Below are 14,918 nucleotides of genomic sequence, written 5' to 3' on the forward strand. Positions count from 1 at the left end.
GAGTTGTGTGTGTCCACTCAGGCATCATTCATACTTGTTCTGTAGGCAGTTCCTGTCAGAAGGAGGAGGCACAGCAGGAGCGTCGGGGGGCGGAAGACGGTGCCGCTCACACTGCTTACGCGCAAACACGTAAACGTCGGTGAAAAAGACGGAGCAGCACCGCTGTGCAGCCTGTGATCTGGACACAAGCGATGGAGGCACAACTTGTAGAACTTTGGAAAGCTCATCCGAGCTTTTTCGATGTGGCATCACAAAATTATCACGACCAAAACAACCGTGAAAATAGTTGGATTTACACTGCTGCTCAATCACATCTGCCTGATCAATGTTTTTCATTAGCAATTTAGCAAAGTTGATGGTGGTGGTGTGTCTGTGTGAGTGAAAGACAGAGAGGGAGAGAGCGACAGATTTTTTGTTATAACCTTCATTTTATGGAGGCACAGTGTGAGCACTCAGGTCGCATCAGAGCATCGGGCCGTAGAGTGTGAGACCTGCATCGTAACCTACCAACTTCTAACCCCTGCGAGTCAATCGTGCAGTTTGAGCAGGAGCTGAATAACGTGACTGAAAAAATCGCACAGTGTTTGCCCAGCTTTAGGTGTACTGTCGTCCGAGACTTGCACCGCAATGTCGGCGTTTGTTTCCCTGTTGGCCATGCTTCTTGTTGTGGTCATCTGTTGTCTTCCGGTATTTTCTCCGTAAGCGACCTTTCCTCGACCAATGAGATAAGCGGTAATCTGAATTGTCATAAGTGTGCTGTCAGCTCATTGGTCACAAAGCAGGAGAGGGGCTGGGAATTATGTTTTCAAACAAAGCGTTAATTCCATTAACATTTATAGACTACTTTTGATTCTCACTGTATTACGGGACAAAGTGCGTCCCTTATTAGCTCAATACGGGACGTGTACTTTTGTTTCTAAATACGGGACAATTCCGTTTTTTAAGGGACGGTTGGCAACCCTAGTTGTGCTGGAAGTGCGATTTTTACTGCGGTGGAAGCAATATTATTTTGGTTGAAGAGAAAAACACCTGCAGCTTCAGAGTCTGTGAAATGTTGGCTTTCAGCCCTGGCAGCGTGTCGGTTGTGGAGCCGACAACTCACAGATTTTGAAGTGTCGGGCCGCGCTTTGTGTTTACATCTTTGTGTGGAATCTGTTTACCTGCTTTCATTTGCTGTTTTAGCTGTTTGGTGGTTGTTGAAATAGCTTTAACCTGAGATTCTGGTGATTCTTACAAAATACGCATTTATTCAAAAATCAATTCAGCATTTAATGAATCAATATCGCATTATTCAAGGTATAATCGATTTGAATCGGAAAATCTTTTTTTTTTAAACCCACTCCTATGAAATATTCCCACCAGGCCATCTGACAACAACAGCAATACACATTCCTTCATCTGAGGCTTGGTTTGGTTTCAGCAGGCTTCCTTGAGGATGTTTACATGCCTAAGTGCTTTGAGTTGCTGCTGATGTAAAAGGATGATAAGATTTGTGGATTACTGCAATGAATAGTGGAACAGATGTACCTAATAAAGTGGTTGCTAATTACATGTAGCATGACTTTGCTGCACTATACATCATGCTTTGTTCTCAGATTGCCTGATTGTATAAAGTTTTCCAAAAAAAATCCTACTCTACATTAGGCCTATGTAACCAAGGTAACATCTGACCCCACTTCCGGAAATCCCTTAATTGCGGCGGGAATGAACTCTGTATAAGTTCCGGGTCAATCTGCTGCATCTCCCCTGCTACATGTCATCATCCCAGAATGCATTGTGTGCGAAAAAACATGGCCGCTCCCACTGCTCCAAAATAGTTTTAAACAACAAAGATTTAATGAATAACAAAAAAATTGCAGTTATTCTCAAGTATGTTTTTATGTAGTGGAGACAATTTGCAACACATTTAGAGTAACTTGTCATAATAGTTGGGGTTCCTTTTAAATAGCTTATCAGGTTCTATTTGGTATCATTTCTACTCAGGGGGAAATGTATATGTATATGAACTGCAGTAAAAAAAATCAGTGTGAAGAAAGGTCATTTTATTTTTTAAGTAAGTACAAAAATTATATTTAGCCCTTCAAGCTTTTTAAATATGGTTCAGTTTGCTGTTACCAGTCTGTGGTATCACATTGAATCTAATTTGGAATTATCAGTGGTTTAATCAAAATAGCTGAAAAAAATATTAATTTAATAATTACAAAAATTAATATTATTAATCTGAATTTATTTTTAGTGTTTCAGACCCAATTGTATAGAGCAGAACTGTTTCTTCTTAATGGTCATTAGCATTTAACCATATCTGGTCAGTCTTACCTCTGGAGGGGAACATCTCCTGGGTCCTGTTAGGCTTTTACAATAAGGCATGCAATATACAAAATCTTATTATATATATATATATATTTTTTTTTTAAATGTTCATCTTTATTTCATGATTTTGTTTTATTTTTAAACAACAATTTCAAGCTTTGCACAAAAGATTCTGACCACAACAGCCTGTGTTCTGCTTAATATCTTGGCTGCAGGAGGAGCAAAACATCACATATCAGATCCAGCCAATGACTACATATCCCATGACAAGAATCAAAGACATCTGAGAGGAGTTCAACTGGAGATCATGAGACTAAGTGGTGAGAACAGATTTTGTCCATGACCAGAAAGATGTAATCTCTCCTTAGCTAGTTGTGTATCCTTCCCCATCAAAGCCATTTAGCAGTTAGGCCACCCGAGAGAATCAAAATCTAAGATATCAGTGAAATAAAACCTGTGAAAAAACAGTGACACCACAAGAGTGCTCAGTCAAAACCATCAAATTAAGATACAATAATATTGTAAATAATAATGCTAATAATATTTCTTTTACAGATTTTTTCCCCCAAACAAAAATAGATTCCTTCCTTTGGTCAAGTAAAAAACAAAACAAAACAAAAACCCCAAAATGAAAACAATAGTGAAATGTTCTTTTCACCAGTCTTATGTTCCTCGTGTTTTTTTTCCTACAGTCATCCAGGTTCTTGAGGCTCTAAGGCTGCAAAGGAGGTGTCAAGGCAATATGGTTATGGTGCCCCTAGCGCTCCATGCTGCAGCATGCTGGGAGTAGGACTAGAAGAGTAGGAGAGGGGCAGAGGCATTGAAAGAGGACCAACGTGTCCTCAGACAGCAGGTGAAGGTGCATCGGGATCAGGCTCATTGCTGTAGTTGTTGCTGTAGTGGTTCCCACTAGGTGGGTGATTAGGCAGGATATCCAGTTCATCCACTTGGGGGCCAGGGTGCATCACCACCAGCTGATCTTGGGGGATGTCAGCTGCTGCTGCTGCTAGGTTGGTGATCGACTTGGACTTAACGCACTGGAAATCAACATGGCGGCTTTTACCCTCCTCCTTTTCCCAGGACATGCGGATGAAGGGCCTCTGGACGTAGTTGTAAATGACCTCTGGACGACCTCCTGGTCTTTTCTTGACTTTCTCTTTATACGTAGGGTAACCTGTCAGAGAGACAACAACACTAGTGGCTCAGTGTATGCTAACTTTTGTTAACACAGAATACAAAAAAGCAAACACCAGAAGCGAGGGGCTCACCCTGAACGTGATGTGACTGACCATTTGTTTAAAAGGAATCAATGCATTACCAAGTGTTGGGCTCTAAATGACCTTATTCTAGTTTGATCGACTTCCCACTTTAAGCGTGTCTTTTCAGTCACAGCATACAAAATGAACAGCATACAAAAACATTCAGGTAGCAGCATGTCTGTTGTCTACATCTGGTATGTGAACATAATACTGCACTCCAACTGCATATTAACTTGGGCAGATGTTAAACTGAGTGAACAAAGCAGTTTGGGTACAAAACCATTATATCATTTTATTAAATAAAATATATTTTGTCTCACGCTGACCACAGTTGATTCGTTTGATTCTGACTCTAATAACATCCAGATTGCAAAGAGGCATCTGCTGATAGCTATTTTATGCATTAATTTGCTTGCAGCCAAACAAATCTGTAATTATAAATCTGCAGTATGCAGTGAGTCGTTATATCCTGTACTGTTCATATAGGTCAGACATCTCTCTCCCACTCATGAGAATGGAAAAAAAAAAGAAAAGAGAGGACATCAATATTTAATACTGAAAAATTCAGCTCACCTTCAATGCCCAGCCTTATTTTCTTCAGTCCCCGCTCTTTTAAAACTGATTTGGCAACGTCTCGGTTTTCGATATACTTGAAGAATCTGTACAGTTTTGTGCTGTAAATAACTACAAGGAGAAAACAAACAAGGTGGTTTATTGTGCGTTTGTGCTCCGAGATGTGTGCCTACGCTCTGAATTAGTGGGTACTCACTCTGTGAATACTCTTCCCCCATTTGTGGTGGATATTCTTCATCCCAGTCAACCACATCATCATCGGTAAGGACTACAATGTGACATTCCCTCTCTCCGCTCTGGGCGCTGGCCACCATCAGAGGCAGAACCATTTCCTCGAGGTAAAACTCAAATTGACGCCGAGCTCCATCATTGGACAGCTCATGCATCAGGGCACCTGTTAACAAAGAGTGAGACTTTAAATTCAAAATTTCCATCATAAGCATAAACTTTATAAAGTGCACAAAGGTAAGCAAGTAACCCCTGAAACAACTAAAAACAGGCCCTCTGCTCTACCGTCATGCAAGTAGCCTTTATCTTTCACCACAGAGCTATTTCAGAGGTGCCTTCATAAAAACTGAATTCCTCTTTAAAATGTTTCTTTCAGATCAGGATACTACTTGTAGTTTTAAGTTCAAACAAATAATTTACAGGTAAGCAAACAACAGCCATTTCCTTGCCTCCATTCCAGCAAAGTACTGCTACAAAATTTTCAGTGCTGATGAAGAAAAGGTCTGTCCAGTCTCGCAACCATCACAGTTTCAGGCACTATTGTGTTGCAGTGCACCGAAAAGCCTTAAAGAACCCACTCAAGATGACCGTGAATCAAATATTTACCCCAAAAAGTTGAGGAGGAAAGGAGACGAAATGTCATACATGATATGCAACAAGTTGTGGCCCTGAACTCACTTTCACATGAATAAGGGCTATATGGATTTGAGAAATTTTGTTTTTCCATTCATTATAGGCTAAAACTCTAAAAGAAAAAACAAACAAACAAGAAAATAGTAATTAACCAGAATTACCTGCTGACTTAAAAAAAATAAAATAAAAAATCCTACGTTTTAGGCACACGTACAGGGAAAATTGCTTGTTCTTAAAAGCTGTATTTTTTTTTAAAGCCAAAAATCTGAAATCCTCACAGGTTGGTGATTATGATCAATTAGCTGCCTTGCAAAGTGACGAGGCACTGAGCAGTCTCCCTGATCAATGATACTCAGCACTGCTACTGTTAATGCAACACTAACAGCTTCAGTGTCCCAGAAGAAATACTCACTGAGGTCTCTGCATTTGATGGTGCTGTAGTCGAAAGAGATGCATAGATAGTCACACGCCTCACGCAACTCGGGGATAGAGATTCCATCAGGACAACGGATTATCCCAGATTTGTAGTAATCCTGCCAATTAGAGAGAAATCACAATGAGGAAATCATTAAAAACACCATTTATCCATCAACTTAAATCATACAATTACAAACAAAATCAAAACCCTTTTGATAAAAATGAATCCGGTAACAGGATCTCAGTTTGCTTTCTAACAGCAGTTTCAGAGTTACACATGTTAAAGGAGTCTTCCATTACTGAGCCTGTTGAACTGTTACGAGGTGGGTTTTTAGTAGGCCAAAGGTAACATGCAGTTTGGCAGGAAATTAGATGCAGCAGATAACACCGTGCAAATGTCAAACTGTGAATTAAAGCTCAGATTCAGATCAGTCAGATTTGCTTTGTCATTCCAGCCTCATATACACTTCAGATACCTGAATGGGCTGTAGCAGGTATGCACTGTGTTATAGTTGCAGCAGTGTTTTCTGCAGGGTTGGTTTCTGGTGCATTTTAGATGAATCAGACAACAAAAATGCAGCCTAATCTAATCGTATGTTTCTTAGAACTCACCAACTGCAGCTTTCACAGTAAACTGCGTACTACTCACTCACCATATCGCAAAGTAAATTCAATTTTCCAACATATATCTACTTAAGAGTTTCAACATGAGCAATCAGTCGCTAATTAGATGTAATGTAGACAGTACAAAACAGCCCATGTTGAGTAAAGCTATATATTCTACCTGAATTATGGGTATTATATAATGTTTATTTTATTATTATTTTTTATTTTATTTAAAACTAGTTTTAATTCAGCACCATCTGTATTATGATCTACTGTTTATATTACTGCTTGATAGTAAACCATAGGAACCAGTATACTACTCTAAATTTCAGGCATTATATGCATTTTTCAATAACACTGCTATACCAGTAAATTAAGTAATTTAAACATTCTATAGTAATGGTCATGCGGATGGGGTGGGGGCTGTATTAATTCAACACCCTGATCATACAGTGCAAATAATTGAAAAAATTAAAAATTCACAAGTCAATATCAATAGGAAAAACAAAAACAAAACAATATTCAACACTAATAACTGCACATTTGTTTTTTGTCATCTCTGGCCGCATTGAACTTGGATAGACTTTCACAGAAGAGGCTCAGACAACTCCTCACACACACACGGGGATCCAGGTAAGGAAAATACAGTGTGTCGCTCAAGGCTAACAGGTGTTATATGTCCCACAAAGATTGGAAGAACACATCCCAGTGGGAGTTTTATTCACAATTTCCTTCTACGTTCTGCTGTGGAAGCATTAATGAGCAAATGCTGATATATTTAAAAATTGTGACATCAGAGATTGGTGTTACATCTTATACAAAAGCAATAAAGGCAGCCTGTTAAGAACTGACTTTATAGCCCTATATTTAAGTTTGATTAAAAGAGCAAGGAAGTAGATTTTTGTTGACTTGATTGTGTTATTTTATTTATTTATGATACATTTTCAGAGCTTTTTAAGCCTCCGTTGTGATTCGACAGTAAAGAGAAGATGAGAAAGACCAGGGGAAGTAGATGGCCTTAGGGTTGCCTACTCTACCCAGTGAGCTAAAATGATCCCACGATGGCTTATTTATCTTTTAATAATAATGCGACACAGATAAAATCATTCAGCATAAGTGTGTATCCAACATTTACCTCACAATTATTTATGCATACAAGGATTATGTAAAAGAGAAACTAACCAGAATTGCTCTGAAAACTGTTGAGCTAATCCCCTCAGCCACTTCGTACTCCCCTTTCTCGTTGGGCCGTGTGAAATTATGTTCTCTTCCAGATCCAAACATTCTGTGCAAAAGAAACTTTGATTTATTTCCCCAACTCACAGATCTATACTTGTATGCGTGAATATTTAATTTTTATTTAAGTTTCAGTTGTTACAGCTATGATGACTAAAGACAAGGATAACGAGGATTAAAATATACTTTACCTGCCCAACATGGTATTGGGCTGTGCAGTGAAGATAGAAGGATCCACTACAAAGCGTGTGTTGTCAACAATCAGAGTGACTCTCTCTGAGGTCCGAATGTTTCGGTTTCCAACTGTGCCACCGGCTCCCCCTTCCTTAGGATTCTCATAGACAAAAACCATTTCTCCAGCTGCCAAGCTTTTGAAAGTGCCCTCGGTGCTGGACAAGCTACTGTTGCGACTGCTCACCACCCCACTGCTGCTGGAACCGCTGGGTGAGACTCTCTGAGGCCGCGGACTACTGGGCCTCGATGACGAGCCGCCATCTCGATCACGATCTAGACGGGCGGGCGGAATGTATCACCATGGAGAAATCATCTTTGGTTTTAATGTCCAAATCAAAGATCAAAATCCAGATAGAAAAAAAGTGCCTAGTTTGTAGTAACATTTTAGTTTGCAGCTAAGATTTGTAAAAGAATTTTGTATTTCTTTGCAATATACACATTGTATATATACACACAAGGTCCCACTCATAACATTTGACATGTAGGCAGTCAAACTTCTCGGTCTTGGTCTAAACACAGGTGGATAAGCATTGCCTTGATCTGCTCACAGCCAAAAGCAGGAGACCTAAACCATGTCTGAGCTGCAAGTTGATAAATTTGGTCAGCTGTTTAACAGAGCTTGCCAAAAGCTGCAGAACTCCAACATGACACCCATATAAGCCGTCTATTCTTTCCACGCACACTCACCACTGTTGTGCTGGCGGGTGGGTGATGTGACGTTGCGAATGCAAGGGGTAAGCTGGCCTTCTCTCTCATGCGAGGAGTCCCTGGAGCGATCGCTGGAGCGGCGGCGGTCACGTGAGCGGTCACAGCCCCCGCTGGCACCATGTAAGCTCATCTTCCTATGTTCTTCCTTCACTTGAGACGTACGGGCTTGGCTGCTGCTTTTGAAACACAAAAGCATGTGTAATGCACCTCCTCCCTTTCTCAAGGCCAGAGGATATTGGTATTTCATAGTTTTATGACGCACAATGTGGAACGCATTTCACTCAACATGGCTGTCACAGCTTTTGGCTTAGGTCATTTGCCCTACAAACAATTGTAGCAGTGCCAACAAGCTTCATAAAGACATCTAAAACTAACAACCAGACCAACCAGATTCTGCTTTAATAAAACAGTAACAAGCCGCACATTGTGTATTGCAGTCAAATATAGATACTATTACCTTTGATATTTAATTTGAAAGAAAATCAAATCAGAGTTTTGACATGCTTATTTTATGTTTATTTAGAAATTTCATTTCTAAATAAACAGTATGAGCAGTTATAAATAAAAGTAGATTAAAATTCAAAGGGGAAAAAGACACAATAGAGCTAACCATTAATTTCTCAAAGACCAAATCTTCTTAGTGTTTTAAAAAAAAAAACAACAATCAGAGAAAGAATAAAATTCACAATTAGAAGCAGAGCTACAGGGTAAAAAAAAAAAAAAAAAAGTTTTGTCTAACCTTTTAGCCATTCACAGATACATCCCAATCCTGGGGCTGAGCATACACTTGCAGAGCTTTCCTGCATACCAAAAATGTTTGTCGGACAAAAATGTTGGCCTTCCAACAATGGAAAATCCCAAGGCCAGTGTTGAAAATGTTTTAAATTACTGTTTAAATATACTCAAGCTTGAGTTTCACTTTGCTCACCAAATTTCCAGAAATAACCAAGAAATTCATAGGCATGTATTAAGCTAGTTAATACCAAGTCACTGTCATAACTATATACCTAAAGTGCTACAGGAAACATGACTTCAAAAGGTAGGAGACTAAATTATAAAGCAGATAAAGATAAGGCTGGCAGATGAGTTAACAAGAAAGTAAGGAAAGGATACACAGAGCTCCATGTGGTCATCACGAACACGTTATACTTCAGTAAATATTCACTTAACATCCATCCATCCATCTTCATCCGGGGCCGGGACGCGGAGGCAGCAGCTTAAGCAGAGAAGCCCAGACCTCCCTCTCCCCAGCCACCTGGGAAGAGGGAACTCATCCCCGACCCGGAGTGGGCACTCCACCCTTTTCCGGCTGAGAACCATGGCCTCAGATTTGGAGGTGCTGATCCTCATTCCCGCTGCTTCACACTTGGCTGCGAACCATTCCAGTGCGAGCTGGAGGCCATCACCCGATGAAGCCAACAGAACCACATCATCCGCGAAAAGCAGAGATGAGATTCTGAGGCCACCGTAGTGAAAGCCCTCCGCCACTTGGCTGCGCCTAGAAATCCTGTCCATAAAAATTATGAACAGAATCGGTGACAAAGGGCAGCCCTGGCGGAGCCCATCACCCACCGGGAACGAGTCCGACTTATTGCCAGCAATGAGAACTAGGGGTGGGGGAAAAAATCGATACTGTGTAGTATCGTGATATTTTGTTTGCTAATAATGTATCGATACAGGGACAGCAGAAATCGATATTTTGTTACAAAAAAACTTCAGAGCATGTTGATCCTTTTTCTGAGCAAGAATCCTGACATTCCTTCACTGTCCAAATATGTAACTTTTTTTTTGGCAGCAATAAACATGACAGTTTACTTATTTTAATTTAAGACATGTTTTATTTTAATTAAGTTTAAAACTTTTTTATTTAATGTAAAATTATATTTTGTTTTAATTTACTTTCAAATTCTTCAGTTGCTGAATGGGCTGCATAGTTTTCATAAATTGCATAGTTCAGAATAGCTATAATTGTACCAGATGGTTGCGTTCAGTTAAGTTGGACTAGACTGTAATACAAACCATTCAAGTCTGTCAACAATAAAACTGACTGAAATGAGAGACTGAGCGTGAGACTTTGATATTAGATAAAATGAATATTGATAAAGTTTACCTTTATGTACAGAATCTGAATATCGCAAAATATTTTAAAAAATTGCAATAATATCGTATCGTGCGTTAAGTATTGTGATAATATCGTATCGTGGGATGTATGGTGATTCCCACCTCTAATGAGAACCAAGCTCTTGCAACGGTTGTATAGGGATCGCATGGCCCGTAGCAACGGGCCAGACACCCCATACTCCCGCAGCACCTCCCACAGGACACAGTCGAATGCCTTCTCCAAGTCCACAAGACACATGTAGACTGGTTGGGCAAACTCCCATGCACCCTCAAGTATGAGAGGATAAAGAGCTGGTCCAGTGTTCCGCAACCAGGACGAAAACCGCATTGTTCCTCCTGTATCAGAGGTTCTAGCAGACGAACTCTCCTTTCCAGCACCCTGGCATAGACTTTCCCAGGGAGGCTGAGGAGTGTGATCCCACTGTAGTTGGAACACACCCTCCGGTCCCCCTTCTTAAAGATGGGGACCACCACCCCGGTCTGCCAGTCCAGGGGTACTGCCCCTGATCTCCACGCAACATTGTAGAGGTGTGTCAACCAGGACAGCCCTACAACGTCCAGAGCCTTCAGGAACTCGGGGCGGACCTCATCAACACCAGGGGCTCTGCCACCAAGGAGTTGTTTAACTGCCTCAGTTACCTCGCCTCCGGAAATTGGCGGGTCATTCCCCTCATCCCCAGACTCTGCTTCCTCCTCGGAAGACGTGTCAGTGGGATTAAGGAGGTCCTCAAAGTATTCCTTCCACTGCCTGACAATTTTCTCAGTCGAAGTCAGCAGCACTCCGCCAGCACTATACACAGTGCAGGTAGAGCACCGCTTTCCTCTCCTGAGACGCCTGACGGTTTGCTAGAATCTCTTCGAGGCAGTCCAAAATTCTTTTTCCATGGCCTCTCCGAACTCCTCCCACACCCGAGTTTTTGCTTCAGCCACTGCCCGGGCCGCATTCCGCTTGGCCTGTCGATACCTGTTGGCTGCCTCCGGAGTCCCACAGGCTTACCAAGCCCGATAGGACTCCTTCTTCAGCCTGGTGGCTCCCCTCACCTCTGGTGTTATTCACTTAACATCACAGATAAATATGTGAAAGATAAGTGAAAAGTAAGTTTGAGCCTTTGGGCAACCCATGGGAAGTCAACTCCATCACATTTCCATATATTGAAAACCTTAAATACTGCCATAAACAGGCAATATTATTTGATTTTCAAAAATTTTCTCAGTGGACTAACACTTCTCTCCAGTATCACGCAATCATTGAGTTACAGGGAAAGTGCTAGTGCTATATTCATAGGGGTTACGCCTATGAGTTAATACAAAGCAGGACGGATGCAAAAGATACACATAAGCCAACCGATACTTTCTCTTGTGATGTCCCTACAACAGGGCGTATGTGACTGTTGCTGTGAACTTTACAACTCCATATATTTTCACCTGGCTCACCTTGAATGCCTGCAGAGTTTGCGCGGTCGGCTCGCTGTTTTTCGTTCCCAGTTTTCTGTATCACTGGAGTTGCTGTCATATGACGGCAGACGAGCTGCCATCACCCGGACAGGGGGTAGCCCGGTCTGGATCTTTCACCGTTCATAATCTGTTCGACAAATGGCGAAATCAACAAGTCAGTTTAATTCCCTGGTCAGCCTCGTGTAAAATCCACAGGTAGCTGCTGTCGGTTAACAAAAAAGCTAGGTTGTGCAGCCAAGCTTGAGTTGAACAAAGATTGATTGTCACGTTTATCGCTGTTATCAAATTAAACGTTGTCGACGTTGCTGTGAGACGACTTTGCTATTTTAGCATAGCTAGCTAGTTAGCTAATTAGCATTAGCAGCATTACCAGCGGTACGTTACAACAATATCAGAACAAACTTCCGAGACGCAGAATAGCTAGTAAACATGCTTCAAGAGTGTCCACAGACATGATTTGATACCGTGAGATACAGGAAAGGTATACAGAAAAAACAGCTACCTAGCTGGCTACGGTTTCCGCTGCAGTATAATCCCACTTGCTCGCCAGCTAACCAGTCATCTCCTTTCAAAACACTCACCCAGCTGACGTACGACGTGACGACCGTTAACGGCTCGACGTGCTGACGCATTTAAAACTACATTTTAAAGTCATTGCTACGCTCGCCGATCAAACGTGTCTCAAAAGTTAAAGAGTTGAAAAATTAAATGTATTACAGGTGACTGACCTGTTTTCAGTAGGTAATAGAAGAAGTTTTTCTTTTTCTTCAAAAAAGTCAAAAGAAAGATGACCGAGTCCATCAAGTATCGCGATGTGTTGCGTGTGCGATTGCTTTTTTTTTTTTTAAAGCTTCCTTTAATCAAGAAAAAAAAAATCCAAATGTGAAGATACTAGTACCGATATTTGCAAGCCTAAAAAAGACAAAATGAACCATGGAGAAAAGGAAAGAAAAGGAAATATGAAATAAGGTACAAAATAAATAAATAAAAGTAAATAAATAAATATATGTTTTCATGTACATGTAACTCAGCTTATGTGGAGAACTGACAACAGATATTGAAAAATATAATTGCATTTATAATTAAAATACCCATTAACATGTGCATTAATTTATTATATAATAAATATAGCACTATTTTAGACTGTATAATCAGCAGTTCCCACTGATTAGCACTGAACTGATCTGTCTACTATGGAAGCTTATTTCTTCAACTAATGATTTTTTTTCTATCCATAAGTCAAAATTTCAAGTTAGTATCTCGAAATTTTGAATTACATAATACAGAATTTTAACCACCCCAGAAATAACTTGAAATTTTGAGATAATTACTTACTTTCAACTGTGCTCTGCCTGGCAGATTTTGTTTTTGATTATTTTTTATTTATTCAACTTTAGTGGTGGAAAGAAGCTTCCATTTTCCATTGTGCACAGTTTGAGGTAAAACTGCAGAATATAACAAAAAAAATGATTAAAGATGAATTAAAACTAGGAGTAAACACAAAGTGTTGATAAATCTAACCAGGTATCAGTTCAGCCTACAGTTATGCTATGGTCACAAACAATGTTAAATAAATAACAAAATTAGGTTAAGTTGTAGGTAGTCTCATATCATAGTGGTGCTTTGTCCAATTAATTTAAAGGCCTCTAATTGGATGAGAAAAAAACACCCCACACTAACAAATCTTTGCAGAAGACATTTTTATTTTAAAATATTAATATATAGATAATAGTTATAGTAGTAGCAAAGTCGCTTATTCAAAGTAAATGCAGGGTCATAGCAAGGGTGCTAGTCAATTAGCCAGATCAACGCTCTAGGACATGACTGGAGGACAGAGCAACACAACAGCCGAACAGGATACATATCAGAGCTTATCTATGTCTTATCCATAAATCATAACATCTCTCTGCTTTGCCTTTATTCGACACAAGTCAAACAGCCTGTTATGATTTGCAAACAATATACACACACACACAGTATACAAGGCTGGAAAAGTCTGAATATGATGATATGATGCAATGTGTGCAGCCATAAAACTGGCAATATCACCATCGGTCAGTAAAATCACCTTCAAAAAAATTAAAGTGGGACTAGACATCAACTGAATTCTAATCTTTAGGACTGAAAATTGATGATCTTGTCTTATGACTTTTTTATCAAGTATTTCTAGAATAATGTTCGTGTATGGCCACTCAAAACATCAATCAATTCTGTAATCTGACAGATATATTACAAATTTTTGCAAATTTTAAAGAACATTACTTAGTGTAAGTTATTCCTGTGCCAAGAATATGTTAAACATTGTGTAATGTATTGTATGTAAAGCCATGTATGTAATCTATGTAAAGTCAAGCTAGCGAACGCAATCCAGAAATTGTTGACACAAAAGGCATGTAGGTTGAGTTGTCGTATAGGTTACATCTCACAAAGTTACACAGTAAAAGTGATCAATACCTGACAGTAAGAGTGAAGTACAGCAGTTCAAAGAGAGATCAGAGAGGTTCTGTAGGGCACTTTAGAGAAATTTGTTGTAGAAAGTTAAAGCAGGGGTAAAAATCACCAGCAGAAAATCTGACTCAGTCCTCAGGAGATCATGTTAGTGACTATAAGAGGACTGACTGAAAACATACAGTATAACTCCTGAAAGTCATTACATAAAGGCATACATATGATGCGCATGTAAGAAGCACACACAAGAAATGTAAGACTAGCCATCTTATTGGTCCTTTACAATATGCAGTAAACAACATTTGTAAATAGTGATGTGTATGGTGTGGAGAGTAAGAGGACATTTTAAAACCTTTTCTTCCCCAGACGGCCTGAGATATTGACTGTAGTACTTGTAATCCTACTGATATGACATTAAAACAGAATGTAAAAAAAGGGAAAAAAGAGGGAAAACATTTATCAGACAAGAAAAAATTTAAAAAATAAAATAGAATTAAAAATAAAATAAAAAAACACAATAAAAGCATAAATAAATCAATAAATAATCTGACGAAATTTTAAAATAAGTTAAGAACAATAAGAAAAAAACATCTAAAACAACTCTTGGAAAAATAGTCAGATTCTTCAGTAATGCATGGGGATTTAGTTTCATAAGATATACTGAACATTAAATCACTTGAATTTGCATAT

The 14,918-nt window shown here is 39.6% G+C and overlaps 1 protein-coding gene across 2 annotated transcripts; it reads right to left on the reverse strand.

Moving 5' to 3' along the window:
* Positions 1-2,027: 2,027 nt before the first annotated feature.
* On the reverse strand, positions 2,028-12,405 carry btbd10b (BTB (POZ) domain containing 10b). Of its 2 annotated transcripts, none has more exons than XM_084934350.1 (9): positions 12,283-12,405; positions 11,760-11,907; positions 8,184-8,377; positions 7,454-7,769; positions 7,209-7,311; positions 5,416-5,536; positions 4,339-4,536; positions 4,143-4,253; positions 2,028-3,484 (listed from the first exon to the last, which is right to left on the reverse strand). In XM_084934350.1, exons 2-9 carry the CDS (start codon positions 11,858-11,860, stop codon positions 3,153-3,155), a joined length of 1,476 nt encoding a protein of 491 aa, XP_084790476.1. In that variant the 5' UTR covers positions 11,861-11,907; positions 12,283-12,405; the 3' UTR covers positions 2,028-3,152. The 2 variants fall into 2 exon arrangements, with proteins under 2 accessions (XP_084790476.1, XP_084790467.1); XM_084934341.1 differs by having other exon boundaries at positions 8,184-8,380.
* Positions 12,406-14,918: the final 2,513 nt, after the last annotated feature.

This window comes from Perissodus microlepis, chromosome 1 (genome assembly GCF_051167445.1).
Source record: "Perissodus microlepis isolate ML-2025 ecotype Zambia chromosome 1, ASM5116744v1, whole genome shotgun sequence".
Taxonomy (NCBI): domain Eukaryota; kingdom Metazoa; phylum Chordata; class Actinopteri; order Cichliformes; family Cichlidae; genus Perissodus; species Perissodus microlepis.